This window comes from Salvelinus namaycush, chromosome 33 (genome assembly GCF_016432855.1).
Source record: "Salvelinus namaycush isolate Seneca chromosome 33, SaNama_1.0, whole genome shotgun sequence".
Taxonomy (NCBI): domain Eukaryota; kingdom Metazoa; phylum Chordata; class Actinopteri; order Salmoniformes; family Salmonidae; genus Salvelinus; species Salvelinus namaycush.
Window position 1 is genome coordinate 4720427 of NC_052339.1, and position 27074 is coordinate 4747500.

At 43.0% G+C, this 27074-nt stretch overlaps 1 protein-coding gene across 2 annotated transcripts in view; it reads right to left on the minus strand.

The window, feature by feature from the left end:
* Nucleotides 1-11157: 11157 nt before the first annotated feature.
* Nucleotides 11158-27074, minus strand: part of LOC120028072 (disks large-associated protein 1-like) — a 101637-nt gene continuing 85720 nt past the window's right edge. Inside the window, exons 6-12 of one of the 2 annotated variants that reach the window (XM_038973224.1) lie at nt 26846-27001; nt 26432-26514; nt 17060-17481; nt 13314-13405; nt 12833-12976; nt 11906-11917; nt 11158-11376 (exon numbers count right to left, since the gene is read on the minus strand). In XM_038973224.1, coding sequence (XP_038829152.1) covers nt 11158-11376; nt 11906-11917; nt 12833-12976; nt 13314-13405; nt 17060-17481; nt 26432-26514; nt 26846-27001 — 1128 coding nt within the window. The remainder of the gene's footprint in view (nt 11377-11905; nt 11918-12832; nt 12977-13313; nt 13406-17059; nt 17482-26431; nt 26515-26845; nt 27002-27074) is intronic. The other variant, XM_038973225.1, reaches the window with a different exon arrangement.

The following is a 27074-nucleotide window of genomic DNA, read 5'->3' on the forward strand; positions in this document are numbered from 1 at the left end:
ATAAAGAGTTGTTTTCTACTACGCTTGCCGGTGATCGAGTGTTCCATCTAAGAATCAAGAATCTTTTCAGGCGATTGCCCACTAGAATCACGTAACAGCAGTAGCACAGAATGTAGTATGAGTTCCATCAATCATACATTAGCGCTACATGGGGGAAAAAAGGCAGAGGGAGGACGGAAATAGCACTTTGTGTGTGCCTGTGTTTCTACATGCTGTCTGTCTCGGTCTCATGAGTCATTCTATCATGAGACATTCCTACGTGTGTGTGTGTGTGTGATAGGTTCACCAGAGCTCCAAGTCATTAGCATAATCCTGTATAAATTAGTGCGGGATAACAGCAGATGTCAACAGGTTTCCTGCCATGCAGGGTTTTACAGTTGAAGTCGGAAGTTTACATACACTTAGTTTGGAGTCATTAAAACTTGTTTTTCAACCACTCCACAGATTTCTTGTTAACAAACTATAATTTTGGCAAGTCGGTTAGGACATCTACTTTGTGCATGACACAAGTAATTTTTCCAACAATTGTTTACAGACAGATTGTTTCACTTATAATTCACTGTATCACAATTCCAGTGGGTCAGAAGTTTACATAGACTAAGTTGACTGTGCCTTTAAACAGCTTGGAAAATTCCAGAAAATGATGTCATGGCTTTAGAAGCTTCTGATAAATTATGTCAATTAGTCTAAGTCAATTGGAGGTGAACCTGTGGATGTATTTCAAGGCCTACCTTCAAACTCAGTGCCTCTTTGCTTGACATCAAGGGAAAATCCAAATAAATCAGCCAAGACCTCAAAAAGTGTAGACCTCAAGTCTGGTTCATCCTTGGGAGCAATTTCCAAACGCCTGAAGGTACCATGTTAATCTGTACAAACAATAGTAAGCAAGTATAAACACCATGGGACCACGCAGCCGTCATACCGCTCAGGAAGGAGACGCGTTCTGTCTCCTAGAGATGAACGTACTTTGGTAAAAAAAGTACAAATCAATACCAGAACAACAGCAAAGGACCTTGTGGAGATGCTGGAGGAAAACGGGTACAAAGTATATATCCACAGTAAAACGAGTCCTATATCGACATAACCTGAAAGGCCGCTCAGCAAGGAAGAAGCCACTGCTCCAAAACCACCATTAAAAAAAACCAGACTACGGTTTGCAACTGCACATGGGGACAAAGATTGTACTATTTGAAGAAATGTCCTCTGGTCTGATGAAGCAAAAATTGAACTGTTTGGCCATAATGACCATTGTTATGTTTGGAGGCAAAAGGGGGAGGCTTGCAAGCCAAAGAATACCATCCCAATCGTGAAGCACAGGGGTGGCAGCATCATGTTGTGGGGGTGCTTTGCTGCAGGAGGGACTGGTGCACTTCACAAAATAGATGGCCTCATGAGGCAGGAAAATTATGTGGATATATTGAAGCAACATCTCAAGACATCAGTCAGGAAGTTAAAGCTTAGTTGCAAATGGGTCTTCCAAATGGACAATGACCCCAAGCATACTTCCATAGTTGTAGCAAAATGGCTTAAGGACAACAAAGTCAAGGTATTGGAGTGGCCATCACAAAGCCCTGACCTCAATCCTATATAAAATGTGTGGGCAGAACTGAAAAAGCGTGTGCGAGCAAGGAGGCCTACAAACCTGACTCAGTTACACCAGCTCTGTTAGGAGGAATGGGCCAAAATTCACCCAACTTATTGTGGGAAGCTTGTGGAAGGCTACCCGAAACGCTTGACCCAAGTTAAACAATTTAAAGGCAATGCTACCAAATACTAATTGAGTGTATGTAAACTTCTGACCCACTGGGAATGTGATGAAAGAAATAAAAGCTGAAATAAATCATTCTCTCTACTATTATTCTGCCATTACACATTCTTAAAATAAAGTGGTGATCCTAACTGACCTAAAACAGCGAATTTGTACTAGGATTAAATGTCAGGAAATGTGAAAAACTGAGTTTAAATGTATTTGGCTAAGGTGAATGTGAACTTCCGACTTCAACTGTATGTGTGGATGCGTCTCAATACATTCACGGAAAATTCATACAAAAGTTTTAGTTATACTTGACACCCAGTCATAACCATGTCATATGGACATAACACTGTCACGACGCATATATTTTCACCAGTTGTGACATATATTGCGTTATCTTATTGGCTGGTTATGACACCTACATAAGTGTCAAGTCAACCCCACATTTATTCAAGTTTCCTTTCCTTTGAAAGTTTGTATTCTTAAATCCTTTGTTGTAATGAATTCTTTACAGTCATGTTTTTTTCATCTTATTTTAAATAACTTGTAGAAAATACATTTTATGCCTCCCGAGTGGCGCAGCGTTCTAAGGCACTGCGTTGCAGTGCTAGAGGCATCACTACAGATCCGGGTTTCATCCCGGGCTGTGTCGCAGCCGGCCGCGACCGGGAGACCCATGAGACGGTGCACAATTGGCCCAGCGTCGTCCAGGTTAGGGGAGGGTTTGGCCGGCTGGATGTCCTTGTCCCATCGCACTCTAGCGACTCCTTGTGGTGGCCGGGCTCATGCACGCTGACTTCTGTCGGCAGCTGTACGGTGTTTCCTCCGACTTGGTGCGGCTGGCTTACAGGTTTAAGCGAGCATCGTGTCAAGAAGCACTGCGGCTTGGCGGGATCGTGTTTTGGAGGACGCATGGCTCTCGACCTTTGGCTCTCCCGAGTCCGTACGGGTGTTGCAGCGATGGGACAAGACCGTAACTACCAATTGGATATCACGAAATTGCGGAGAAAAAGGAGTGAAAAGTACCCAAAACAAGAAAATACCCTTTATGACCCTGTCATGAAGCATTATGACCATCAGACTCGTATAAGCCAGATAGGCCTATCATGTACATGCCCTTATGTCAGTCATCAGTTAAAAAGAGGGTGTCTTGTCCTGCTCCTGAAATATGCTCCTGCATTCATCCCAGTCATCAGCAACAGAGCATTGGGGTAGGTGCATGTCTGACATCAATAATTTAACATGTTCAATAAAACACATATATACAGTATATATATACAGTATATATAACATAAACATACTGTTGACACGTAGGCTATGGTGTAATGCCGTCCTGGGCAATTATTTTCCATGGAAGGCCACATTAGAATATATTTTTGCCATCGCGGGCCAGAATCATATTACAGGATTATACATCATGTGCATGACTATGTTGACAGATATATCTACTGTAAATCATGTCCAGATATGCTACTTATTTTACTTTTTGAACATGCACAGAAATAAACCACATCCATGTTCTCCTTTTGGTAGGTATTTTCATTATTTAACATGCAATGAACGACACAGAGGGAAAATTACACTGTGCATTCAGCACCACGGACAGAACGGGTATTTACAAAAACACAAGAAAGAGAGAGCTCAACATTACATTTAAACTTTTAAACTAGTCAATCAGTGTGAGGAGTGAAGTCTCTGATGGGCATTGACTAGAGCAGTGAAGTCAGGTATAGTTTCTGACGTCGCTATGCGCAGGATTGCTGAGAAGTGAGAGTCAGTAAGAGATGATCTGTGCCTTGACTTGTTATATGTCATCACTGAAAATGTCTCTTCACATACATAGGTTGACCCAAACAGTACAAAACTCTTCTGAGCAAGACTCAAAATCTTTGGAAAGTTTTGTTCATCGAGAGATGCATAGAACCTCGTCAGTGACATTGTTTTGAATAGTTCTCCAATCACTGCATCAGACTGAAGATTGATAAACTCAAGTTGCAGGTCAGTGGGAGCGTTATCCACATTGCAGGTGAAAGGAGAAGAAACCAACAGCATGTCATTTTCACACCCTTTTAAGCACGTTCCCCAAACTCAGCCATCTCACGTTTGTGTGGGAGGGGAGATCTGCATGACCCGACTCTGTCTCTTCCAACAGCGAGACAAACTGTCGGTGGTTTAAAGATTTTGCTCTTATGAAGTTTTCCACTTTAGTGACTGTATCCACAACGTGGCTCGTTTTCAGAACACATTTACAGAGCACCTCCAGATGAATAACGCAATGCAGGAGAATAATTGTCTGATCTGGGTTCAGCTCAGCTACTTGATCTTGTATCTTTTTTCAAAAGGCCAACGTTTTTTCCTGTCAAGTTTGGGCACCCGTCAGTGGTCACACTGGATAACTTTTCAAAACTCAGTCCCAGCTTTGCCACACACTTATGTGAACTTCCTCCAATAAATATTTCCCTGTGGTTGTGCTCTTCATTGACTGCACTGAAGCGAGCTCCTCTGTCATTTCAAAGTCTGGGGTTATACCTCGTAAGAATATCAACAACTGCGCTGTGCTATGTGTATCACTGCTCTCACCCAGGACCAAGGAGAAACCGGTGAAATCCTTTACCTTGTCTTTCAACTGTTGTTCCATATTCTCTGCGATGCCCTCAACACGCCATGTCACTGTTCGTCTTGACAAGGAAACATTTTCAAACAGCTCTTTCTTGTCGGGGTAAAGTATTGCTGCAGAGTCAATTAAACATTCTTTAATGAATTCGCACTCAACGAATGGCTTGCTATGTTTAGCAATTTTGTGGGGCAGTACAGAGCTAGCTCTCGCAATTCCGTCGTTTGCTGAATGCAGTTTTGTGTAAAGTCTTTGCTGCTTTTGCAACTGAGAAAGCAACTCTTTCGATGCACTTGCCCTCTGCTCAGAAGACATATTCCTATATTTCTTTGCATGCTTCGTCTGGAAGTGTCTGGACAAGTTGAGGTCTTTCAAGACAGCGATGCTCACTTTGCACACTAAGCACACAGTTAAATCATTACACAATGGCGAGTATTCATTTGGCTTATAATTTGAATAACAAATACGTTTTTCAAAACTTTACTATCGCAAATTCTTTATGTGATCTGAGCATACGGCCCCCGGGCCGGCCTTTGCCCAGGCCTGGTGTAAATGGAATGTTTTGCCTTTTTGACAATCTTATGTAGGTGTCATAACCAGCCATAAAATAACTCAATATATGTCACAACATGTCTAAATATGTGTCATGACAGTGTTATGACCATATTTTCACATGGTTATGACGCTGGGTGTCAAGCTTTACCAAGGTTTCTTATTGGATAAATTCAGGTAGTCCATTCTCTTTTGTTTGGTGGCTAGTCAATATGACCCAGATTAAGACCATGTGGATCCTGGGTATTTGTGTTCTTTCAAGGATACATGCATGTGTTGCCAGTACAATCCTAAAGGCATGGATTCAAATTACCCTTCCAAGATGGCCTTCGTCAAAGTAGCGAACCGATCACCATTGCATGCATACCTTTGTTCTATGCTGCACCAGCCTGTTATAGTATAGGTGGGTTGGTTGTTTAGCAACAACGGACGTGTGCGCAACTATGGGGTAAAACAGACAGGGTTGGCTTAAACTGTTGACAGTATGTAAACTATAGTTAGTTTCCAAATGTTTATTGAAAACACATACACAATGAGCACTTGTCTCTCAAATACATCGTTGCAGTTGTTGGTTTGTTAGCTACTGAATTTTAGCGATATTAGCATAGACATGACATCAGTCAAAACAAGACATGGTATTTTACCAGGTAAGTTGACTGAGAACACATTCTCATTTACAGTAACAACCTGGGGAATAGTTACAGGGGCGAGGAGATGAATGAGCCAATTGTAAACGGGGGATGATTAGGTGGCATGAAGGCCAGATTGGGAATTTAGCCTGGACACAGGGCTAAACACCCTTCATCTTATAATAAGTGCCATGGAATCTTTAGTGACCAGAGAGAGTCAGGTCAACCGTTTAACATCACAACCTACACAGGGCAATGTCCCCAATCACTGCCCTGGGGCATTGGGATATTTTTTTTTAGACCAGAGGAAAGGGTGACTCCTACTGGCCCTCCTGATTAAACAGCACGATCATTACACAGGTGCACCTTGTGCTGGGGACAATAAAAGGCTACTCTAAAATGTGCATTTTTGTCACACAACTCAATGACACAGATTTGAAGGAGTGTGCAATTGGCATGCTGACTGCAGGAATGTCCACCAGAGCTGTTGCCAGAGAATTAATGTTATTTCTCTACCATAAGCCCCCTCCAACGTCATATTAGAGAATTTTGCAGTACGTCCAACCGGCCTCACAACCACAGACCACGTGTAACCACGCCAGACCAGGACCTCCAAATCCGGCTTCTTCACATGCAGGGGGTGCTGAGAAGTATTTCTGATACTGATTTGCTGGGCCTGGCTGCCCAGTGGTTCGGCCTGGCTCCCAAGTGGGTGGGCCTATGCCCTCCCAGGCACACCCATGGCTGCGCCCCTGCACAGTCATGTGAAATCCATAGATTAGGGCCTTTGACTGATTTCCTTATATGAACTGTAACTCAGCAGAATCTTTGAAATTGTTGCATGTTACATTTATATTTTTGTTCAGTATTTGTAAATCTGCCTCATTATATTATAAGCGAAAACATGTGCAGCCTGCATTTCAATAAACACATATAGGATATCGTATGATGATGGCATTAAGGTTTTTAATGCTGATACATTTCCGTACACGTGACATAACATCAACAGTGTAATAATATTAATTACAAAATGTATATCTGCTTAATATGTTATTTGATTGTTTTTACATTTACATAGGGAAACATTCATTTATGTACAAATGTTCATTTGAATCGTTTTATACTTATATATGGACTATTGCTGCGATCACGTGCTAGTCGGAACTCGGAAACTCTGAATTTTCGGACTTGTTTAACTGATTGTAGCTATACACTTGTCGTGTTCAACCAGTTAGCATGTCGGAAATATTCTAGTTTTCTAGTTCCGACTAGCACATGAACACGGCATACATCACAAGCCTCCGCCTCTCAGAATTGCCAGGATTGGTTGAAAGTCTTTAGTTTGGCAATTACCCACAATCCAACATTATTTTCCACTTCCCGTAATCACCCTGTAATGTCAGGGTTTTGATATGTTAATATAATGATCATAAATAACTAAATCATTTGACCGATATTTGAATGAATTCTAATAAAAAGGTGAAATAAAAATAAAAAGAGCAACACAACTTATATTTAATTACCTTAAAACATAATGGGCAAAAAAGGTATATACTTATTGTTACCTTTTGAATATAGTCTATAAAATATATTTTTACAAAGCAAATTAAATGAGAAATCATACCGAACAGTTAATTCATCACATGATTTCCACCACAAACAAATTAGACTTTTCAGTCATGAACATGTTTCTCTTATACATTCACCGGCCAGTTTATTAGGTACACCACCTCGTTCACGAAAATGGATCGCTCCTACAGACAGTGAGACACGTGGCCGTGGCTTGTTATATAAACCAGGCAGACAGCCATCGAGGCATTCAGTTACTGTTCGGTTGAACGTTAGAATGGGCAAAACGAGTGACCTCAGCAACTTTGAGTGAGGTGTGATGCATGAATATATCGCCGTGATGCCATCGCATCAGCAGGGACCAACATCCCTGTGGAACGTTTCCGACACCGTGTAGAATGCCCTGAAGAAATCAGGCTGGTCTGGAGGCAAAGGGGGGTTCCGACCCAGTAGTAGATGGGTGTACCTAATTAACTGTTCCGGTGAGTGTATATGGCTGCCAGGGATTTTCCCTCGTGTCAGAGCAGTTTCAACAGAGTTTACTAACACCCACAAACAGTCTGTGAAAGCAAATTTGTTCAAGATTGTCTCACTCATACAAGTCACTGATTTAAAAAAATACTTAATATAAAGAAATTGCAAAGTGATTGGGATTGCAGAGAATTTGTAATGGTGTAATTTGATAAAGGAATCAATCATGAGAAGTTGATCTAAACCATTAAACCACAGAACTCTTGTAATGTTCAAGGATTTGTTTCCCAAAAGGCACCCTATTCCCTATTAAGTGCACTACTTTTGACCAGGGCCCATAAGGCTCTGGTCAAACGTAGTGTACTATATTGGGAATAGGGTGCCATTTGGGACGTATACCTGTTGACTGGGTTTATTTACAGTATGAGACAAAGCCTTTTCATGGGTTACACACACACACACACACACACACACACACACACACACACACACACACACACACACACACACACACACACACACACACACACACACACACACACACACACACACACACACACACACACACACACACACACACGTGCTTTATTCTTCTTCCCCTGAGGCTGATTTGTGCTTGACTATCACATTATAAATTAAGGCTGATTACTGACACAGAATTAAAGGTGTCTTTCATCCCAAGAGAAAACCATATAAGAAGGAGAATCACAAACACAGCATAAGGGCCTTGTCAGTGCATAATAATAATGATAACAAACGTGAATCATTTTTTTTCTGGGGATTAATAAATAAATAGTGGATATAAAACACCATTAAACACTTTATATTCTTTTTATATTACTTTCAAGTGGTTGCATGTCAGTTTGGATGCGGAGAAAATAATTCCCACTGTCCTTTGATAGAATAACAAAATATCTTGTCATGTAGAACATTGGTAACACTTTACATTTAAAGATACCCTTAAAGTAAAGGAACATCAGAAGTAGCCCCCCCAAAAAATTCAACTTAAGGACAAATTGTATTATCAGCACAACATGATAAACACAATGAAATAAGTTCAAAACGACAAGAATGACATGAAGACATTTCAATTAGCTCATGTCAGCATGCGTATTATGGAGTCAGTCGTATGTTCCTCAGATAACGTCTTTGTGCAGGCATATATCGTTCCGTTGAAAATGATAGGCAGGGCTTGTTTCGGTGTGGACAGTATGGAACAGTATGTCGATTCTGCTACGTTAATCAGAGGCTCCGTCCCAAATGGTACCCCATTCCCTACATAGTGCACTACTTTTGACCAGAGCTCTATGGGCCCAGGGTCAAAAGTATTGCATCATATAGGGAATGGGGTACCATTTAGGACACACCCATAGTGAAAAGAAAGGCCCGTTTGGACCTTGAAAAATAGGAAGCACTTCAGAAACAAGCAGGTAAACCCCATATACTCACATACACATTAGATACACACATACACCTGCACTCAAAGACACGGGCACGCACACTCACACGCACGCACACACTCACACACTAAACGGGGCAGCAGGTAGCCTAGCGGTTAATAACGCTTGGCCAGTAACCGAAAGGTTGCTGGTTTGAATCCGCGAGCCGACTAAGTGGAAAATCTGTTTATCTGCCCTTGAGCAAGGCACCTAACCCTAAATCCTCCTGTAAGTCGCTCTGGGTAAGAGTGTCTGCTAAACTGTAAATCCCAATTTTTATTCTGGCAGACCCTGATTTCATTGCACTGACCTCTCTCTGAGAGCTTGCCATGAGCCCACCTAACTCCATACCTGACTACCAGGCAGGATTAGCGCTGTCAACCCTAGAATCCTACCACATCTGGGGGTAGGCAGACTGACGTGACCCTGTGACCTATTACCCCTAATGTTCAGACATAGGAGAGTACAGCAGAATCATGCCACTGCTCCTGTAACTGGAAAGACTGCATTTTCTTCCTTTGGAGAAAAGGAAGAATAGTGTCATTGTCCGACACAGAGTTTATTTATTTATTTGATTTATTTGATTTTGTCCTCTACAAAGACCTGCATTGATTATTGGTAAATACTATGAATCTCAAGCTACACCTCTCATCCAAATCTCATTTTATAAAAGGTTTGGATTTTACAAATGAAAGTCATTTTTGCACATTGATATTATTGTCTACATTGAACTACTGCGCAAAGTCTCTCAGCTTTGCGGTTTGAATTACAAACACAAAATTGCGTGTGATAAATGTATGTTGCTCTAATAGAACATCTAGGTGTTCATAGGTGTTGGACTAAAATCATTGTATCAAACCATTGGTGTATACCCTTTTTCTTTGTATTTCATTGTTTTTAAAATATGGTGACTGACTAAAATGCTTTTGTGTGTGATTTCATTGCCAAGTCATATAGAGCTGCTGTTCCCTGGATTTCAATAATAAGGGGCGAATCCTAAGTTATACTTAAGTTTACTTAGTCTTCCATTGACATCAATGCATGACTAAGTGAAAATATGACTTAAATTGAAGTTAGGATTTAATCCTAATTGAAACATTTCAAACCGTTTCAATGGTCGCTGCTACATTCTGTCGATGTCCCGTATGTCTCCAGAAGGTTTTACAAATGTCTCAGGTGTTCTCCCTAACAACTCAAACAGGTTGAGGTAAGTTACCTCAAATGAGTGTACGTCCATGCGAATATGTGTGTGTGTGTGTGTGCGTGTGTGTGTGTGTGTGTGTGCGTGTGTGTGTGTGTGTGTGTGTGTGTGTGTGTGTGTGTGTGTGTGTGTGTGTGTGTGTGTGTGTGTGTGTATGTGTGTGTGTGTGTGTGTTGTGTACCCCGTGACAGTAGTATCCCACAGGGGGAGAGAGACTGAGTTTCCCTATTGTCTGCTGTTATTGTGCTGTGAGTCACAGTAGCAGCCTCACCCAGGGTCACCAGAGTAGAGAGGCTGGCTGTGTCTCAAATAACTCCCTATTTTCTATGCAGTGCACTAGGTAGTGCACAAAAACAGTGCACTATTTAAGAAGTAGGGTGTCATATGGGACACAGTTGCTGTCTCAGGCTTTCTGACACCCAACAGGATTAGCTAGTGTGCCCTGACAGCACTCCGTCTAGACCCACTAGTACACTACCCCTCCCTCCCTAACTTGCCTTCTGTTCCAATGAATCAGAAACATGATACATTATGCATCAATGCTGTGGTACTGGTATACCTGTTGTTTGGGTGACAACAGGTCACTTGGTTGGTGGAATATCGGTAAGAAGAGTTGACATCACAAGAAGAAACATCGCTGAGTGTGAGGAGTGGGGGGAGCCACATCAAAGCTGAAAGTTCAATGGAGAGGATCAAATGGAGAGAAGGCTAAAAATGCATAAATATACAGTATTCTCACTCAACTAGCTCAGCTGTGACCGTTCCCCCTCTTTTGTTGAAGTAAATAAAGATGTGATTATATTACAAGCACCCTACCCTCGCCATTCAGTGTTGTGTGTGGGCCTGTGTGGGTGTTTGCGTGCACCTTTGTAGGTGTGTGTGTGTGGGGGGGGGGGGGGGGGGGGTCTCTGTCTCTATCTGTGTGTGTCTCATAGTCTGGTCTGGGCCTCGGGGATGTAGATCTCAATACTGTCTGCTGCGCTCTCGGTGACAGAGCTCTGTCGGACCGAGAGGGCCCGCTTGGCGGCCAGCAGGCGTTTGCGAGCCTCCAGCCGCTGTCTCTCGGAGCTCTCCAGAGAACGGTCCCTGGCCAGGGGAGGGTGGCCCCTGTGGGGCTTCTTTGGCACTGGAGGGGCGAACCGTCTCTCCTGGATGGACGGGGGAGGACAAACAACTACAGTAAGAGGACATCTTCTGTGCCTCTGGCAGTAGGGGCACAACGGCAGCCATTTTGTGTGGAGGTTAAAGAATGCATGACTGACATGACATCAGCAGTTTGTTGTAGCTTGCATGGTGTGAGAGCATGCAACAGGGTTCACGAGAGTGAGGTTACGGTTGGTGCCCACATGAAAAAATACTATAGCATACTACTGTATAAATACTATAGTATTCGCTGTAGTGTTTTTGCTGACTTTACTGTAGTATACTGTAGTATTTACTACAGCAGGAAAATAAAACAGTAGTATGTACTACAGTAATTCATGTAGCGTTTTTGCAGATTGTAGTATACTGTAGTATTTACTGTAGTGTTTTTGCAGACATTACTGTAGTATTTAGTTTAGTTTTCTTTAATATAGAAGTGGAGGCTTTCTCCTTCAGGAAATCTCCTTACAAAAAGAGCAAATTCCCATAACCTCTAGGTAGGTAGGACTGGGATCTGAATGGATAATTCAGAACCTCTGCTCTTTTCTATAACTTGTAGGGAACACAATATATGGTCTATACTTGGTATGTAGGTTTCTCACTTATGGGTGGCATAAATTGCAATATTAGGGGAGGGGAATGGGCAGTGTATATGTAAATTAAATACCATAGTATTTACTATATTTAAAAAAAATGTACAGTTTTTGAGGACTGTAGTGTTTTTGCGCATATTACTGTAATATTTACTACAGTGTTTTTTTGGTGTGGATAATACTGTAGTATTTACTATAGTATTCCACAGTATACTACAACATTCTATAGTAAGTACTACACATGATCGAGGGATACTACAGTGTGTAGTATAGTATTCTACAGTATACTACAGTTTACTACAGATTTCTACAGTAAGTACTGTAGTATTCTATAGTAAACTGTTGTATTTTTTCATGTGGGTGGTGATGGCTGTGGCCATTTTGTGAGAGTACGCGGCAGAAGGTAGGCGTGGGGTGTGCGTGGGGTAAGAGTGGCCAGCAAGGTCAGCGAGGCCCGACGGTGCATGGCAGGAAGAGTGACATCTCAACAATCCAGCTCACTGTCAACAACAAAACAAAAAAATACAAAAATAAAAAAACACAGCAGACATGCAGTCACTTCAGGCACGTTGTCACACAACATTACAACAATCCTTTTACATGCGTTACAACAACTCATGCTACATTGAACCAAAATCTACAGTAACTGTGCACGTTAACCATATTCAGCAACAATGAAAGTAGAAGCCTCCAGGACAAAAACACCATTCCATTGTATTGGATTACTTCCAGACTTAAAGGCATAATTCACCCAATTACAAAATTGCTTACATTGTAAACAATATGGCATTTTGTAATTTTGGTGAACTATCCCTTTAATGTGGATCTGGCCTATAGGGTCTACTACATTGAGTGGTACCTTTATCACGGGGAGGTCCAGGGGTCTCCAGTTGTTGGCTTTGAGTTGGTGCAGCTCATCAAACTTTAGGCTGATGTTCTCGATGGACAGCTGCAGCATGTCCCAGAAACCAGCCAGATCCTGTGAGATGGGCCTGGGGTTGGCATTGGGGTTCTGACAGACACACACACGCGCACGCACACACACACACAGACACGCACACAAACACACACACTCAGTCAGGACAGGGTTGTAACCACTCTCATTTCTCCATCAGTATGTCATCAGCATACTAGTCTGGGACTATTTCACCTTGTCTCTCCGCACTTCAAAGTCAGTATGCTTTGAGTGGTGCTAGACTAGAATCCTATTTGCAACCATGGCGGTGTTTTGTTTGACACTGAGGGTCAATTATAAGCTTGTATAGATCATCTCATTATGTGACAGTTGGCTATGAGGGGTCTGCTGACACAGTAGAGTGATTTAAGATTGGTGTGTGTGTATTACATACCAGGTTTTCCTCACACAGCTCCCGAAACTGTTGGAACTTCTGAGACATGAGCAGCTGGGCGCTGCCTACTGCACTGCGGATCTTCCCCAGGACTGCGGAAAGTCACACACACACACACACGCGCGCCACACACACGCGCCACACACACACACACACACACACACACACACACAGACAGACAGACAGACAGACAGACAGACAGACAGACAGACAGACAGACAGACAGACAGACAGACAGACAGACAGACAGACAGACAGACAGACAGACAGACAGACAGACAGACAGACAGACAGACAGACAGACAGACAGACAGACAGACAGACAGACAGACAGACAGATAGACGTCAATCTTAAGTTAAATCACCTTGGAGTCACACAGACTTTGCCTTTGATGAGTGCAAGGCTATAAATATGTGGAGAGTGGGAACTGGGAACCTAAACTGTGAGTTTAGATGAAAGGGGGAGTGTTTATGCTGCACATCAAATAAACAACGCCCCCACCATGCTTTGAGAGTGGGGGATTTCTGAACCAGCCTGAACCAACCGTCTCAATACACAACCTCGACTTACATGTCAGAGGGAGAAAATTCACTGCAGAATCCCTACAGAAGGCCTGATCAGCAGACGTGCCAAAGTTCACCACCCTCACATAACGCTGTGTTCTCTCCATCAGAAATAATACATTAGCCGTAGCCCTTTCCTGCAGTCAAATTACCAAAGTGCCCTCTAATGGCCTCATGGGTGGAATGTTATTATTATTTTTCATAATTTTGTAATTAATCAACATTTTTCATTTTTTTTGTTATTTTCTGTATTTTTTTGTTATATTTCAGTCTTCTGTGGTGTACACTGAACAAAAATATAAATGCAACATGCAACAATTTCTAAGATTTTGCTGCGTTACAGTTATAAGGAAATCAGTCAATTTAAATAAATTTGTTACGCCCTAATCTATGGATTTCACATGACTGGGAATACAGATATCCATCTGTTGGTCACAGATATCTTACAAAAAAATGTAGGGGCATGGATCAGAAAACCCGTCAGTATCTGGTGTGACCACTATTTGCTTCTAGGCAGCACGACACGATCTCCTTCACATAGAGTTGATCAGGCTGATCAGGCTGTTGATTGTGGCCTGTGGAATGTTGTCCCACTCCTCTTCAATGGCTGTGAGAAGTTGCTGGATATTGGCGGGAAGTGGAAGACATTGTCTTACACGTTGATCCAGAGCATCCCAAACATGCTCAATGGGTGACATGTCTGGTGAGTATGCAGGCCAGAACTGGGACATTTTCAGTTTCCAGGAATTGTGTTCAGATTCTTGCAAAATGGGACTGTGCATTATCATGCTGAAACATGAGGTGATAGCGGAAGATGAATGGCACGACAATGGGCCTCAGGATCTCGTCACGGTATCTCTGTGCATTCAAATTGCCATTGATAAAATGCAATTGTGTTCATTATGCTTAGCTTATGCCTGCCCATACCCTAACACCACCACCACCATGGGGCACTCTGTTCACAACGTTGACGAAATACACGCTATCTGCTATCTGCCCGGTAAACCCGGGATTCATCCGTGAAGAGCACAATTCTCCAGCTTGCCAATGGCCATCGAAGGTGAGCATTTGCCCACTGAAGTCGGTTACGTCAAGGTCAAGACCCTGGTGAGGACGACAAACACAGATGAGCTTTCCTTAGTTTCTGGCAGTGTGTGCAGAAATTCTTTGGTTGTGCAAACCCACAGTTTCATCAGCTGTCCGGGTGGCTGGTCTCAGACGATCTCGCAGGTGAAGAAGCCGGATGTGGCTTGTAGAATTGCGTTGCAGAGGCAGTTGCAGTGTGTTCTGTGTGGTTTATTGCCCCAGCACATGTTGCGATTGTGTAATGATCGCGCTGTTTAATCAGCTTCTTGATATGCCACACCTGTCAGGTGGATGGATTATATTGTCAAAGGAAAAATGCTCACTCGATACAGATGTAAACAAATTTGTGCACAAAATTTTAGAAAAATACTATTTTCTTGGATCTTTTATTTCAACTCATGAAACATGCTATCAACACCTTACATGTTGCGTTTATATTTTTGTTTCAGTATCTACAAAGTATACCATTGGAATGCAAACTCAAAATGTAATGCATTTCAACTCTATATCTGAAATGGTTCAAGGTGTCTCATTTCTTTTAAGCCCATAACCACGCGTGTGAGGTGTATACTTGCTTTTGTTTCAAAGTAGATTTGTTGAAGACTACTAAGAAACACTGTGTCACCCTGATTTAACCCAATGCAGTAAAAGTCTAAGGAGTAGTATTGTAGTTGTACAAAGGCTACCACATTGGGCTATTCTGAGTATGCACCCCAAATGCCACCCTATTCCCTATAGTGTATAACTTTTGACCAGAACCCTACGGTTCCCTATTCCCCCTGGTCAAAAGTAGGGCAACAGGGTGTTATTTGGGATGCAGACAGTGTCAGTGTAGGGCTGTCAATCTGGAGCTATAGTGCTGGCAGTAGGCTTGAACGATGTCATTCAGTGAGTTTGAGAATGAAAACCCCTATTGAGCGTGGCTGTGAAAGGCCATTTTACTGTACAGGACAGATGTGTGGCAAGACCCAGCTGGCTCCCTATTGATAACTATGCCTGGTAAGTCGGGCAGAGGAGATAGCAGGCAACAAGCAGGTCGTGTGGCCAGCTGCCATGAATACCTAGTGTGTCCCAAATGGCACCCTATTCCCTATGTGGTGCACTATTTTTGAACTGAGCCCCATCGGGCCTCGGTCAAAAGTAGTGCATTATCTTGGGAATAGGGTGCCATTTGGAACTCAGGCAATTTCACTCCGTCTACTAAGTCTGTTGGGTCATTTGGAGGACACAGACAGAGAGAGGGAAGGATGGAAAAAACGTAGGGATACAGAGAGAGGGGAAACAATGGATATAATCAGTGGTGGAAAAAAGACTCAATTGTCATACTTGAGTAAAAGTAAAGATACCTTAATAGAAAATGACTCAAGTAAAAGTGAAAGTCACCCAGTAAAATACTACTTGAGTAAAAGTCTAAAAGTATTTGGTTTTAAACATACTTAAGTATCAAAAGTAAATGGAATTGCTTAAATTTACATAAGTATCAAAAGTAAAAGTAAAAGTAAAACCATTTTAAATTCCTTATATTAAGCAAAGCAGTAGGCACAATTTTCTTATTTTTTCTTTTTGTTCCTTTTTTGACGAATAGCCAGGGGCACGCTCCAACACTCAGACATATTTACAAACTAAGCATTTGTGTTTAGTGAGTCCATCAGATCAGAGGCAGTAGGGATGACCAGAGATGTTCTCTTGATAAGTGTGTGAATTGGACCATTTTCCTGTCAAAATGTAACAAGTAATTTTGGGTGTCAGGGAAAATGTATGGAGTAAAAAGTACATTATTTTCTTTAGGAATGTAGTGAAGTAAAAGTAAAAGTTGGCAAAAATATAAATAGTAAATTAAAGTACAGATATCCCCAAAAAACAACTTAAGTAGTACTTTAAAGTATTTTTACTTAAGTACTTTACACCACTGGATATAACCTTCACAGACACCATGCACCAACACCACCAAAAAGCACAAATGCAGAGAAGTGTGAGTGATTCTACTGAACCCCAACCCCACTTCTGCACCAGTTTCCACATATTCAGCGGAATATTCTCTAATTGAAGTTGTTTGTATGTACATCTGTACGTGCAGGTGTGTCGCCGCCACTCACTCTCGTCCGGCAGCTCGTTCTCCATCTCTTCCTGCTTCATCTGTCTGCACCAGCCCTCCATGCGCTCCATCTCGGCCTGCAGCAGCTTGAGGTACCAGCGCCCGTCCCTGGGACACAACGACCCCCTCTCCCCCACCACCTCCATTGGGCCCTCCACCTGGTCCATCCAGGGGTCGGGTGGGGGCAGGATGGATGGGTCGACACCCACCTCGCCGTACTCCTCCACAGTCAGGGCGTGGTAGTGGTTGCCCGAGCCCTGGATGGAGACGGTGGAGGTGGCGGAGTCCCGGGAGTACTGGCGGGGCATGGTGGCCGAGTGGCGCATCACCATCTCTGGAGCGTCGACGGGATAGTAGTCAGGGTCGTCTAGGTCAGCCTGGACCGCTGTGGTCACACTGTTGGACCTGGTCATCCTGCGGTAACTGGAGAGAGAACCACAGATCTGAGGTCAGATGTTAGAAAATGTGGGGCTAGTAGAAGACACGCAGGTGTCGTATATTAACACAGATCCCAGATCAGATCAGCCAGGTGTGGGGTGTTTGGGAGGAATGTCATGGGGGCATTTGGTCACCTGGCTGATTCAGAGGCAATGGAGCGTCGTCTCATCAGTCCCCCTATCCTGCTGCAGGGCTGAGTCTCAGAGATAACACACATACTCACCCTCAGGGCCACACTGTACAGCTTGGGGGTGAAGCTTTTGAATTGGTTCGGGAGGCTTTGTGCCCCTGTAACACTCCCATTGCCAAGTCTCTCAGGGCAACGTGCCAGCACACTAGCACAAAGTCCCACACTTGCACCCAAATAACATATTTTCAAAACACACACACACACACACACACACACACACACACACACACACACACACACACACACACACACACACACACACACACACACACACACACACACACACACACACACACACACACACACACACACACACACTTGGCTGGTTCTATACAGCAGCCCACCACCAACAGAGTGATGAATGAGAGGCCAGAGGCATGGTGAGTGATAGAGAGAGAGGTGCCAACTGAATGCACAATGAGTGGACAGTCAGCAAGCAGAGACACCAGCGGACTACAGCAGGACACACACACACACACACACACACACACACACACACACACACACACACACACACACACACACACACACACACACACACACACACACACACACACACACACACACACACACACACACACACACCGAAATGACCAGGGTGACACTCATACAGACCCAGAAGTCGCTCCATCCATCTGCCTCACATCTCCGGTCAGTCTCTCCTCCTTCACCCATTCATCTATTCCTCCTCTGCACCATTCATCACCGCTCTTCCGTGAACAGAGAACAAGAGGGGGAGGGGAGCCGGAGAGATCAAAGACACTCACAGTGGAGTTGTACCAGCGCCTGGATGTGTGTGTGTGTGTGTGTTTGTGTGCTCGTGGGTGTGTGTGTATGTGTTTGCAGCAGTTAACGAGTAGCTGTCCTCTGAGCAGGTGTGCAGTCATAATGATCTCAGCCTGCTTTATAGCAGCTCCCTCCTAACAACTTCCTGTCTGTGTCAGGGCAGTGAGGGGTAAGGCCAAACACAACCCATATTGACTGACTGAGGAGAGGGAGGGAGAGAGAGATGTAGTGTTCACAGTCAGTCTCTCTGAGTGTTCACAGTCCAGTCCACTGACACCCCTATCAGATCACAGCAAAATCACAGTCTACTTGAACAGAGCAATACTCAATCATGAGGCATCAAAGCCAAAGGAACTGAGTAATATTTAGAAACGCTATAGATGGAAGGAATGTAGTGTGGGAACCTACCGAAAAACTATTAGGCAACAACAAATTCAATCCCCTTTAGACAACTTCCTGGACAAAACGTTCCACTATAATAGTGAAGGTGTAAACTTGGCAGTAGAAAATCGAAAAGGTATATTTGACCTCTCAGCTTCCCTGTCAAATATAAAAATGCCAAACAGAAAACCAAAGAAAATTAACAACAATGACAATGGTTTGATGAAGAATGCAAAAACCTAAGAAAGAAATTGAGAAACCTGTCCAACCAAAAACATAGAGACCCAGAAAACCTCAGCCTACGCCTTCACTATGGTGAATCACTAAAACAATATATAAATACACTATGGAAAAAGACGGAACAGCACGTAAGAAATCAGCTCAATGTAATTGAAGAATCAATAGACTCTAACCACTTCTGGGAAAATTGGAAAACACTAAACAAACAACAAATGAAGAGTTATCTATTCGAAACGGAGATGTATGGGTAAACCACTTCTCCAATCTTTTTGGCTCTATATTTTTATTTATTTAACCTTTATTTAACTAGGTAAGACAGTTAAGAACAAATTCTTATTTACAAGGACGGCCTACCCCGACGCTGGGCCAATTGTGCGCCACCCTATGGGACTCCCAATCACGGCCGGATGTGATGCAGCCTGGATTTGAACCAGGTACTGCAGTGACGCCTCTTGCACTGAGATGCAGTGTCTTAGACCACAAAGAACAAACTGCAAAAACATATACATGATCAAATACACATCTTAGAATCAACTATTAAGGACTACCAGAAACCACTGGATTCTACAATTACTTTGAATGAACTACAGGACAAAATACAAACCCTTCAACCCAAAAAGGCCTGTGGTGTTGATGGCATCCTCAATGAAATTATCAAATATACAGACAACACATTTAAATTGGCTATACTTAAACTCGTTAACATCATCCTTAGCTCTGGCATCTTCCCCAATATTTGTAACCAAGGACTGATTACCCCAATCCACAAAAGTGGAGACAAATTTGACCCCAAATAACTACCCTGGGATATGCGTCAACAGCAACCTTGGGGAAATCCTCTGCATTATCATTAACAGCAGACTTGTACATTTCCTCAATGAAAACAATGTACTGAGCAAACATCAAATTGGCTTTTTACCAAATTATCGTACGACAGACCACATATTCACCCTGCACACCCTAATTGACAAACAAACAAACAAAGCAAGACATCATGCCGCGATCCAAAGAAATTCAGGAACAGATGAGAAACAAAGTAATTGACATCTATCAGTCTGGAAAGGGTTACAAAGCCATTTCTAAAGCTTTGGGACTCCAGTGAACCACGGTGAGAGCCATTATCCACAAATGGAGAAACATTTTTAACAGTGGTGAACCTTCCCAGGAGTGGCCGGCCTACCAAAATTACCCCAAGAGCGCAGTGACGACTCATCCAAGAGGTCACAAAAGAACCCACAACAACATCTAAAGAACTGCAGGCCTCACTTGCCTCAGTTAAGGTCAGTGTTCATGACTCAACCATAAGAAAGAGACTGGGCAAAAATGGCATCCATGGCAGAGTTTCAAGGTGAAAACCACTGCTAACCAAAAAGAACATAAAGGCTCATCTCACTTTTGGAAAAAACATCTTGATGAGCCCCAAGACTTTTGGGAAAATATTCTGTGGACTGACGAGACAAAAGTTGAACTTTTTGGAAGGTGTGCGTCCCGTTACATCTGGCGTAAAAGTAACACAGCATTTCAGAAAAATAACATCATACCAACAGTCAAATATGGTGGTGGTAGTGTGATGGTCTGGGGCTGCTTTGCTGCTTCAGGACCTGGACGACTTGCTGTTGGAACCATGAATTCTGCTCTCTACCAAAAAATCCTGAAGGAGAATGTCCGGCCATCAGTTCGTGACCTCAAGCTGAAGCGCACTTGGGTTCTGCTGCAGGACAATGATCCAAAACACACCAGCAAGTCCACCTCTGAATGGCTTAAAAAAACAAAATTAAGGTTTTGGAGTGGCCTAGTCAAAGTCCGGACTTGAATCCGATTGAGATGCTGTGGCGTGACCTTAAAAAGGCAGTTCATGCTCGAAAACCCTCCAATGTGGCTGAATTAAAAAAATTCTGCAAAGAAGAGTGGGCCAAAATTCCTCCACAGCGATGTGAAAGACTCATTGCCAGTTACCGCAAATGCTTCATTGCAGTTGTTGCTGCTGAGGGTGTCACAACCAATTATTAGGTTTAGGGGGCAATTACTTTTTCACATAGGGCCATGAAGGTTCGGATAGCTTTTTTCCCTTAAAACTTCACTGGGGTAGGGGGCAGCATTCGGAATTTTGGATGAAAAGCGTGCCCAAAGTAAACTGCCTGCTACTCAGGTCCAGAAGCTAGGATATGCATATAATTGGTAGAGTTGGATAGAAAACACTCTAAAGTTTCCAAAACTGTTAAAATAATGTCTGTGAGTATAACAAAACTGATAGCAGGCGAAAACCTGAGGAAAATCCATCCAGGAAGTGCTATTATTTTGAAATGCCTGTTTTTCCATTGAAAGCCTATCCACCATACAAAGACTTATGACCCAGTTCACTATCCCTATGGCTTCCACTACATGTGGCCAGTCTTTATGCATTGTTTCAGGCTTTTACTCTAAAAAATGAGGGAGAAACACCACTTTCAATGAGAGGACAGTGGAAATTTCCAGACTTGAGTCCTGCGCATTACCGGGAGCATGCCTTTCTTGTTTTTCCTTTTCTATTGACGAAGGTATTGTCCGGTTGAAATATGATCGATTATTTATGACAAAAACAACCTGAGGATTGATTATAAACATCGTTTGACATGTTTCTATGAACTTTTATGGTACTTTTAGATTTTTCGTCTGTCTGTTGTGACCGCGCTTTGTTCCAATGGATTACTGAACAAAACGCTCCAACAAAACTGAGTTTTTGGAATATAAAGAGGGACTTTATAGAACAAAACGAACACTTATTGTGTAACATGGAGTCTTGGTAGTGCAACCATATGAAGATCAACAAAGGTAAGTGATAAAGTGTATCGCTATTTCTGACTTTTATTACTCCTCTACTTGGCTGCTAACTGTTTGTAATGATTTGTCTGCTGGGCGCTGTTCTCAGATAATCGCATGGTTTGCTTTCGCCGTAAAGCCTTTTTGAAATCTGACACCGCGGTTGGATTAACAAGAAGTTTATCTTTAAGCTGATGTATAACATTTGTATCTTTTATGTATGTTTATTATGATAATTTCTGTTTTGTTGAGTTTCATGCTCTGCAATTTCACCGGATGTTGTTTGAGACAGTGGATTACTGAACAAAACGAGCTAACAAAACTGAGGTTTTTGGATATAAAGAGGGACTTTATCGAACAAAACAAACATTTATTGAGTAACTGGGAGTCTTGTGAGTGTAACCATATGAAGATCATCAAAGGTAAGTGATTAATTTTATCGCTATTTCTGACTTTTGTTACTCGTCTACTTGGCTGGTTACTGTTTGTAATGATTTGTCTGCTGGGCGCTGTTCTCAGATAATCACATGGTTTGCTTTCGCCGTAAAGTGTTTTTGAAATCTGACACCGCGGTTGGATTAACAAGAAGTTAATCTTTAAACCGATGTATAACACTTGTATGTTTCATGAATTTTTATAATGACTATTTCTGTTTTTGAATTTGGCGCTCTGCAATTTCACTGGATGTTGGCCAGGTGGGACGGTAGCGTCCCACACCCCCTAGAGAGGTTAATAAATAAAATCATCACTTAAAAACAGCATTTTGTCTTTATTTTGGTAATCTTTGTGCAATATTTAAATTTGTTTGATGATCTGAAACATTTAAGTGTGACAAACGTGAAAAAAAAAAAAAATCAGGATACCATCATATTACCTATTGCAAGATGATAATTGCTAGTTTTAATATCTTTGTTTTTGCATGTACATGAATTGTTTCTGACATTTGTTAGTAGTTGGACATATTGCAGCTGTTACTGAAATGGTTGTTCATGTTTAGATGGTTTAGGTAGTCTCCGCACAATGTTCCTAACCATGGAAGTCATTCTGAATGCAGGTTGCTGGTGATTAAACATTCCACTTGTTGAATGTCCGAACTCTGGCTGGATTCAATTTGGAATTACACATCGCTTGGCAAACCATCATAATGTGACTTGCAGGACTGATGTGGCCTGTAAACCAAGATTTTTCTAACGCCACTGTGTTAGGGTATACCTAGGCCCTCAAACAAAATCCTTATGATATATGTCATGTACTGTCATAAAGATATACATTTGAAAGGTTAATAAGGCTGGTGGAACTACTCATAATAGAGGGTTCTAGGAAGAACCATCCAAAGATAAAAGGGTTATTGGTAGGATCCTTGATGGAGGGTTCTAGGAAGAACCATCCAAAGATAAACGGGTTATTGGTAGGATCCTTCATAGAGGGTTCTAGGTAGAACCATATACAGGGCGTTCTTTGAAGAGGTCCAACCCTATACGAAGAGTTCTACCCAGCACCAAAGAGTTCCACTATGGGGACAAACCGAAGAACCCAGTATGGTTCTACTTAGCACCTTTTTTCCCTAAGAGTGCAGGACTAGGGGTACAAGGCATCTTAATGGATCATGGGTGTATTCCAAATGGCACCCTGTTCTCTTTACAGGGCACTACTTTTGGGCCCTGGTAGGGAATAGGGAGCCATTAGGGACGCAGCCTGTGTCTCTGTCCCTTTGTCCTCCTTAACATGACCATAAAGCAGTAGGTCTGATCGTCTCTGACTGACTTTTCAAGACGGTCAATGTGGCTTGAGGACTGTATGGTTTAAGACCACCATAGACCATACACACACCCACATTCCATGTTACCAGTTACTGCAAAGCCAGCTGTGGAAACAAACTCCAACCTTCACCTAACCCATATGCCGCCATCTTGGAATGAGTTCACCATATGGAATGTATGGACCCATGACATAAGTTTGAACACCTTTGTAGAGTATCTGTCGTTTAAATGAGGATTATAAATGAGATTGAAATCGGTAGACTTGTAATCCAGGCGGTATGTAAAACAAATCATTCACTTTATCATAAAAGCATGAAACTTGGTACACTTGTACAGTTGAGGAACCTGCACATTGTCTAAACGTATAATATTATGTTATTACAGAATTATTTTTAAGGACAATTTTCAGTCCGTACAGTATATGTTAATGATATAATCATAGAGTGAGATTATTGATAATAACTTACATTAGACAACGTAAACTTGTCTTAGCAGGAGGTTGACAGATGTCTTGAAAAGGCGGCTAGGTTGTTTGTAGTGTTCTTATCTTTTACTGCTCTCCTCCACTCCCTCTCAGCTTGGCAGGCTTAAGCCCAGTTCAAACACTGAGGTAAGGTTATGACCCCACACACACACACACATTTATTGTGAGTGAGGCAGGGCCACAGGAGAAATGCACTCTCACCGTCTGGGAATCTAGTGTATAGGGGCAATCAGCCCAGACCCAGACCTCCCAGGACCAACCCTGCCTTGCTGGGACATGCACACACGCACGCACGCACGCACGCACGCACGCACGCACGCACGCACGCACGCACGCACGCACACACACACACACACACACACACACACACACACACACACACACACACACACAGACAGACAGATAGAAAGATGCACTATACCACGCGCACACATACACACACACACAGAACACACACACACATAAACATGCAAAAAATCAAACATGCACAAACAAAAACACACACTCAAACATACACCATGGGAAGGCACGTGTGTGAATTAAACCCCAGTGCCACTGCACTAGCGGAAGTGTCTACAGGAGTTGATGTTTGCCGTGGCTGCTTGGAGGTATGCCTCCTTTTCTACACTTGGCCAGGCAGCTGAGGAAAGCTCTTTGAGGACAAAACCAGTCCAGATATCCTGCATCCCAAATGGCACCCTATTCCCTATGTAGTGCACTACATTTGACACAGGGCCCATAGGCCTGGCCATAGGGCTCTGGTCAAAAGTAGCAATATAGGGAATAGGGTGCTATTTGGGATGCAGCACAGATTCCTGCCTCTGACTCTGAAACTGCAGTCCTGGAAATGACCTTGGTAGGCTGAGACTGGGCTCTTTGATTCCTGACCATGTTCTGTTTACATTATGAAATCAGATTACTGCATCCAGTGCAGTCTCTAAATTGGTCATCTCCCCTCAGCTCTGACTAACAGAGGGGTTACTGTGTCGAGTGAATGGGAGTTACGTTGCGCAGGCAGACATACTGACACATAACTGCCTGCTGCGTGACATATTTTTACACAACTCCAGGAACCAGGAATGTTCCCATAACTTCCAGCCCATGCAAATGCTCCGTGTAAATCAGTCAGGGCAGTTGTCCAATGAAGTGGCCAATTGGCATGCTATAGGCCGGCCCTAAAGGAGTACAGAGGTTCCTAAGGTTTCCACATGCTTCCTCATCCGAAACAGTTCGGAAACAGTTTGTGCATATATTATGACAATCGTTTTACTTCGGAAAGGGTTTTTCCGGCTGTTCGTGCACACAACATTTTTTCTCTAGGCAGGCTGAAGTCTACACCTCTTCGTCTGTGATTGGTCAACAGTAGGGATCCTTCAATTGAGTGTTTTTTTTTTTCATTCAACGAGAAACTAATCGTTTTCATCTTAGTTAGATGTAAAATTGTGCTACTAAGACCTCCTCGACAAAAACGACAAAATGAATGATAGATTTCTTGAGATATCTTAGATGAATTCTGAATATTTTGAGGAAGTCTATACTGTCTACGGCATCTCAAGATGGACAAGCAGTACTATTGCCTCTTTTTTTCTTGTTTTCCAAGCGATGTTCTTTTAAGGGAGCACCCGAGCACACTCGTTCGGTTCGCTTAGCCGTGTTTGGCTAGTCACCAGCCGAACCGAACCATGCGGAAGGCTTTAGGGGGAGCTATAGGGAAGGTAGGGACCCTATAGGAACTGTTACGTGTCGGGCAGGCAAAGGAGAGAGTTGGGGGAGGGGGGGTTGACCACGTACTGAAAAGAACAGAACATTGACAGAAATCTCCCCGCACCCCTTCCGTCTCCACCCAAAGTGGCCTGGCTACATCACAATGACTGGTGCAACAGATGGCTGTCAACTAACTGCCCACTCTTCCTCTCCCTCTCCCCCTTCCCCTTCTTCATCCCCTGCAACACATCCTCGACTCCCCCAGCTGTCACTGCATCCATGGGCCCCCTGGTTGAGGGGCTCTGATGTCAAGACTCCTCAGAGCTGGGGACAGCTGTTGTGGGGTGATGTGGGGGGTGGGATGAGGGATCCGGTAGCCTACGGTCAATGGGCCCAACTCCAAGGCACACATTTGTATACATACTGATCTCAGGCCAGAGAGGGGAGTGTTAGAAAAAGAGGTGCCAACTGAATGCACAATGAGTGGACAGTCAGCAAGCAGAGACACCAGCGGACTACAATATGACACAAGAAAAACACTAACACGAATGACAGAAAATCGTTCCTCTCTCTCTCTCTCTCTCTGCTCACCAGCTCTCCTCTTCCACCTGGATACCCACTGACTGGAACTTGGAGTGCTCCTCTGTCCCCCTAACGTCCTCTAGTCCATCCACCTGCAACAGAAAACAGATTTCATTTTTATTTAAACGTTATTTACACAGGTACGTCAACTAATAATCTCTCGTGGACTGAGTACGTAAACATAAATGGTTGCATCTGACCAAATGACACAAGATTCTGGGTTAACCGAGATGAGTCAATTAAGAACAGACCACAGGATAGGTCGACGGGGAATGCCAAAGAGTCATGATTTTTCTCTGGTAAGACTTACAGTTTACGGTTGATATTTTTTCTCCATCACTCTACGATTTATCTATGCGTGATCACATTCCAATATGGCCATGTGTGGTCAGCATGTGGTCAACACCGTCGGCGTATCAGCACCTGTATCCCTATGGAGAGGCACTTCCGGAGCGCGTCTCTCTTGCTGTTGCTGGAGGCAGTGGTGGTGGCGGTGATGGTGATGGTGCTGTTGGTGACGTGCTGGCTGGCCGGGCCGTGGACCTGGGCGTTAGCTGCCTCGATAGCTGCCGTCAGGGCCTTCATAATAATAACATTAAAATATAATATTATTATTATATATATTTGGGGGGTAATATCTTTTTTTTTATCC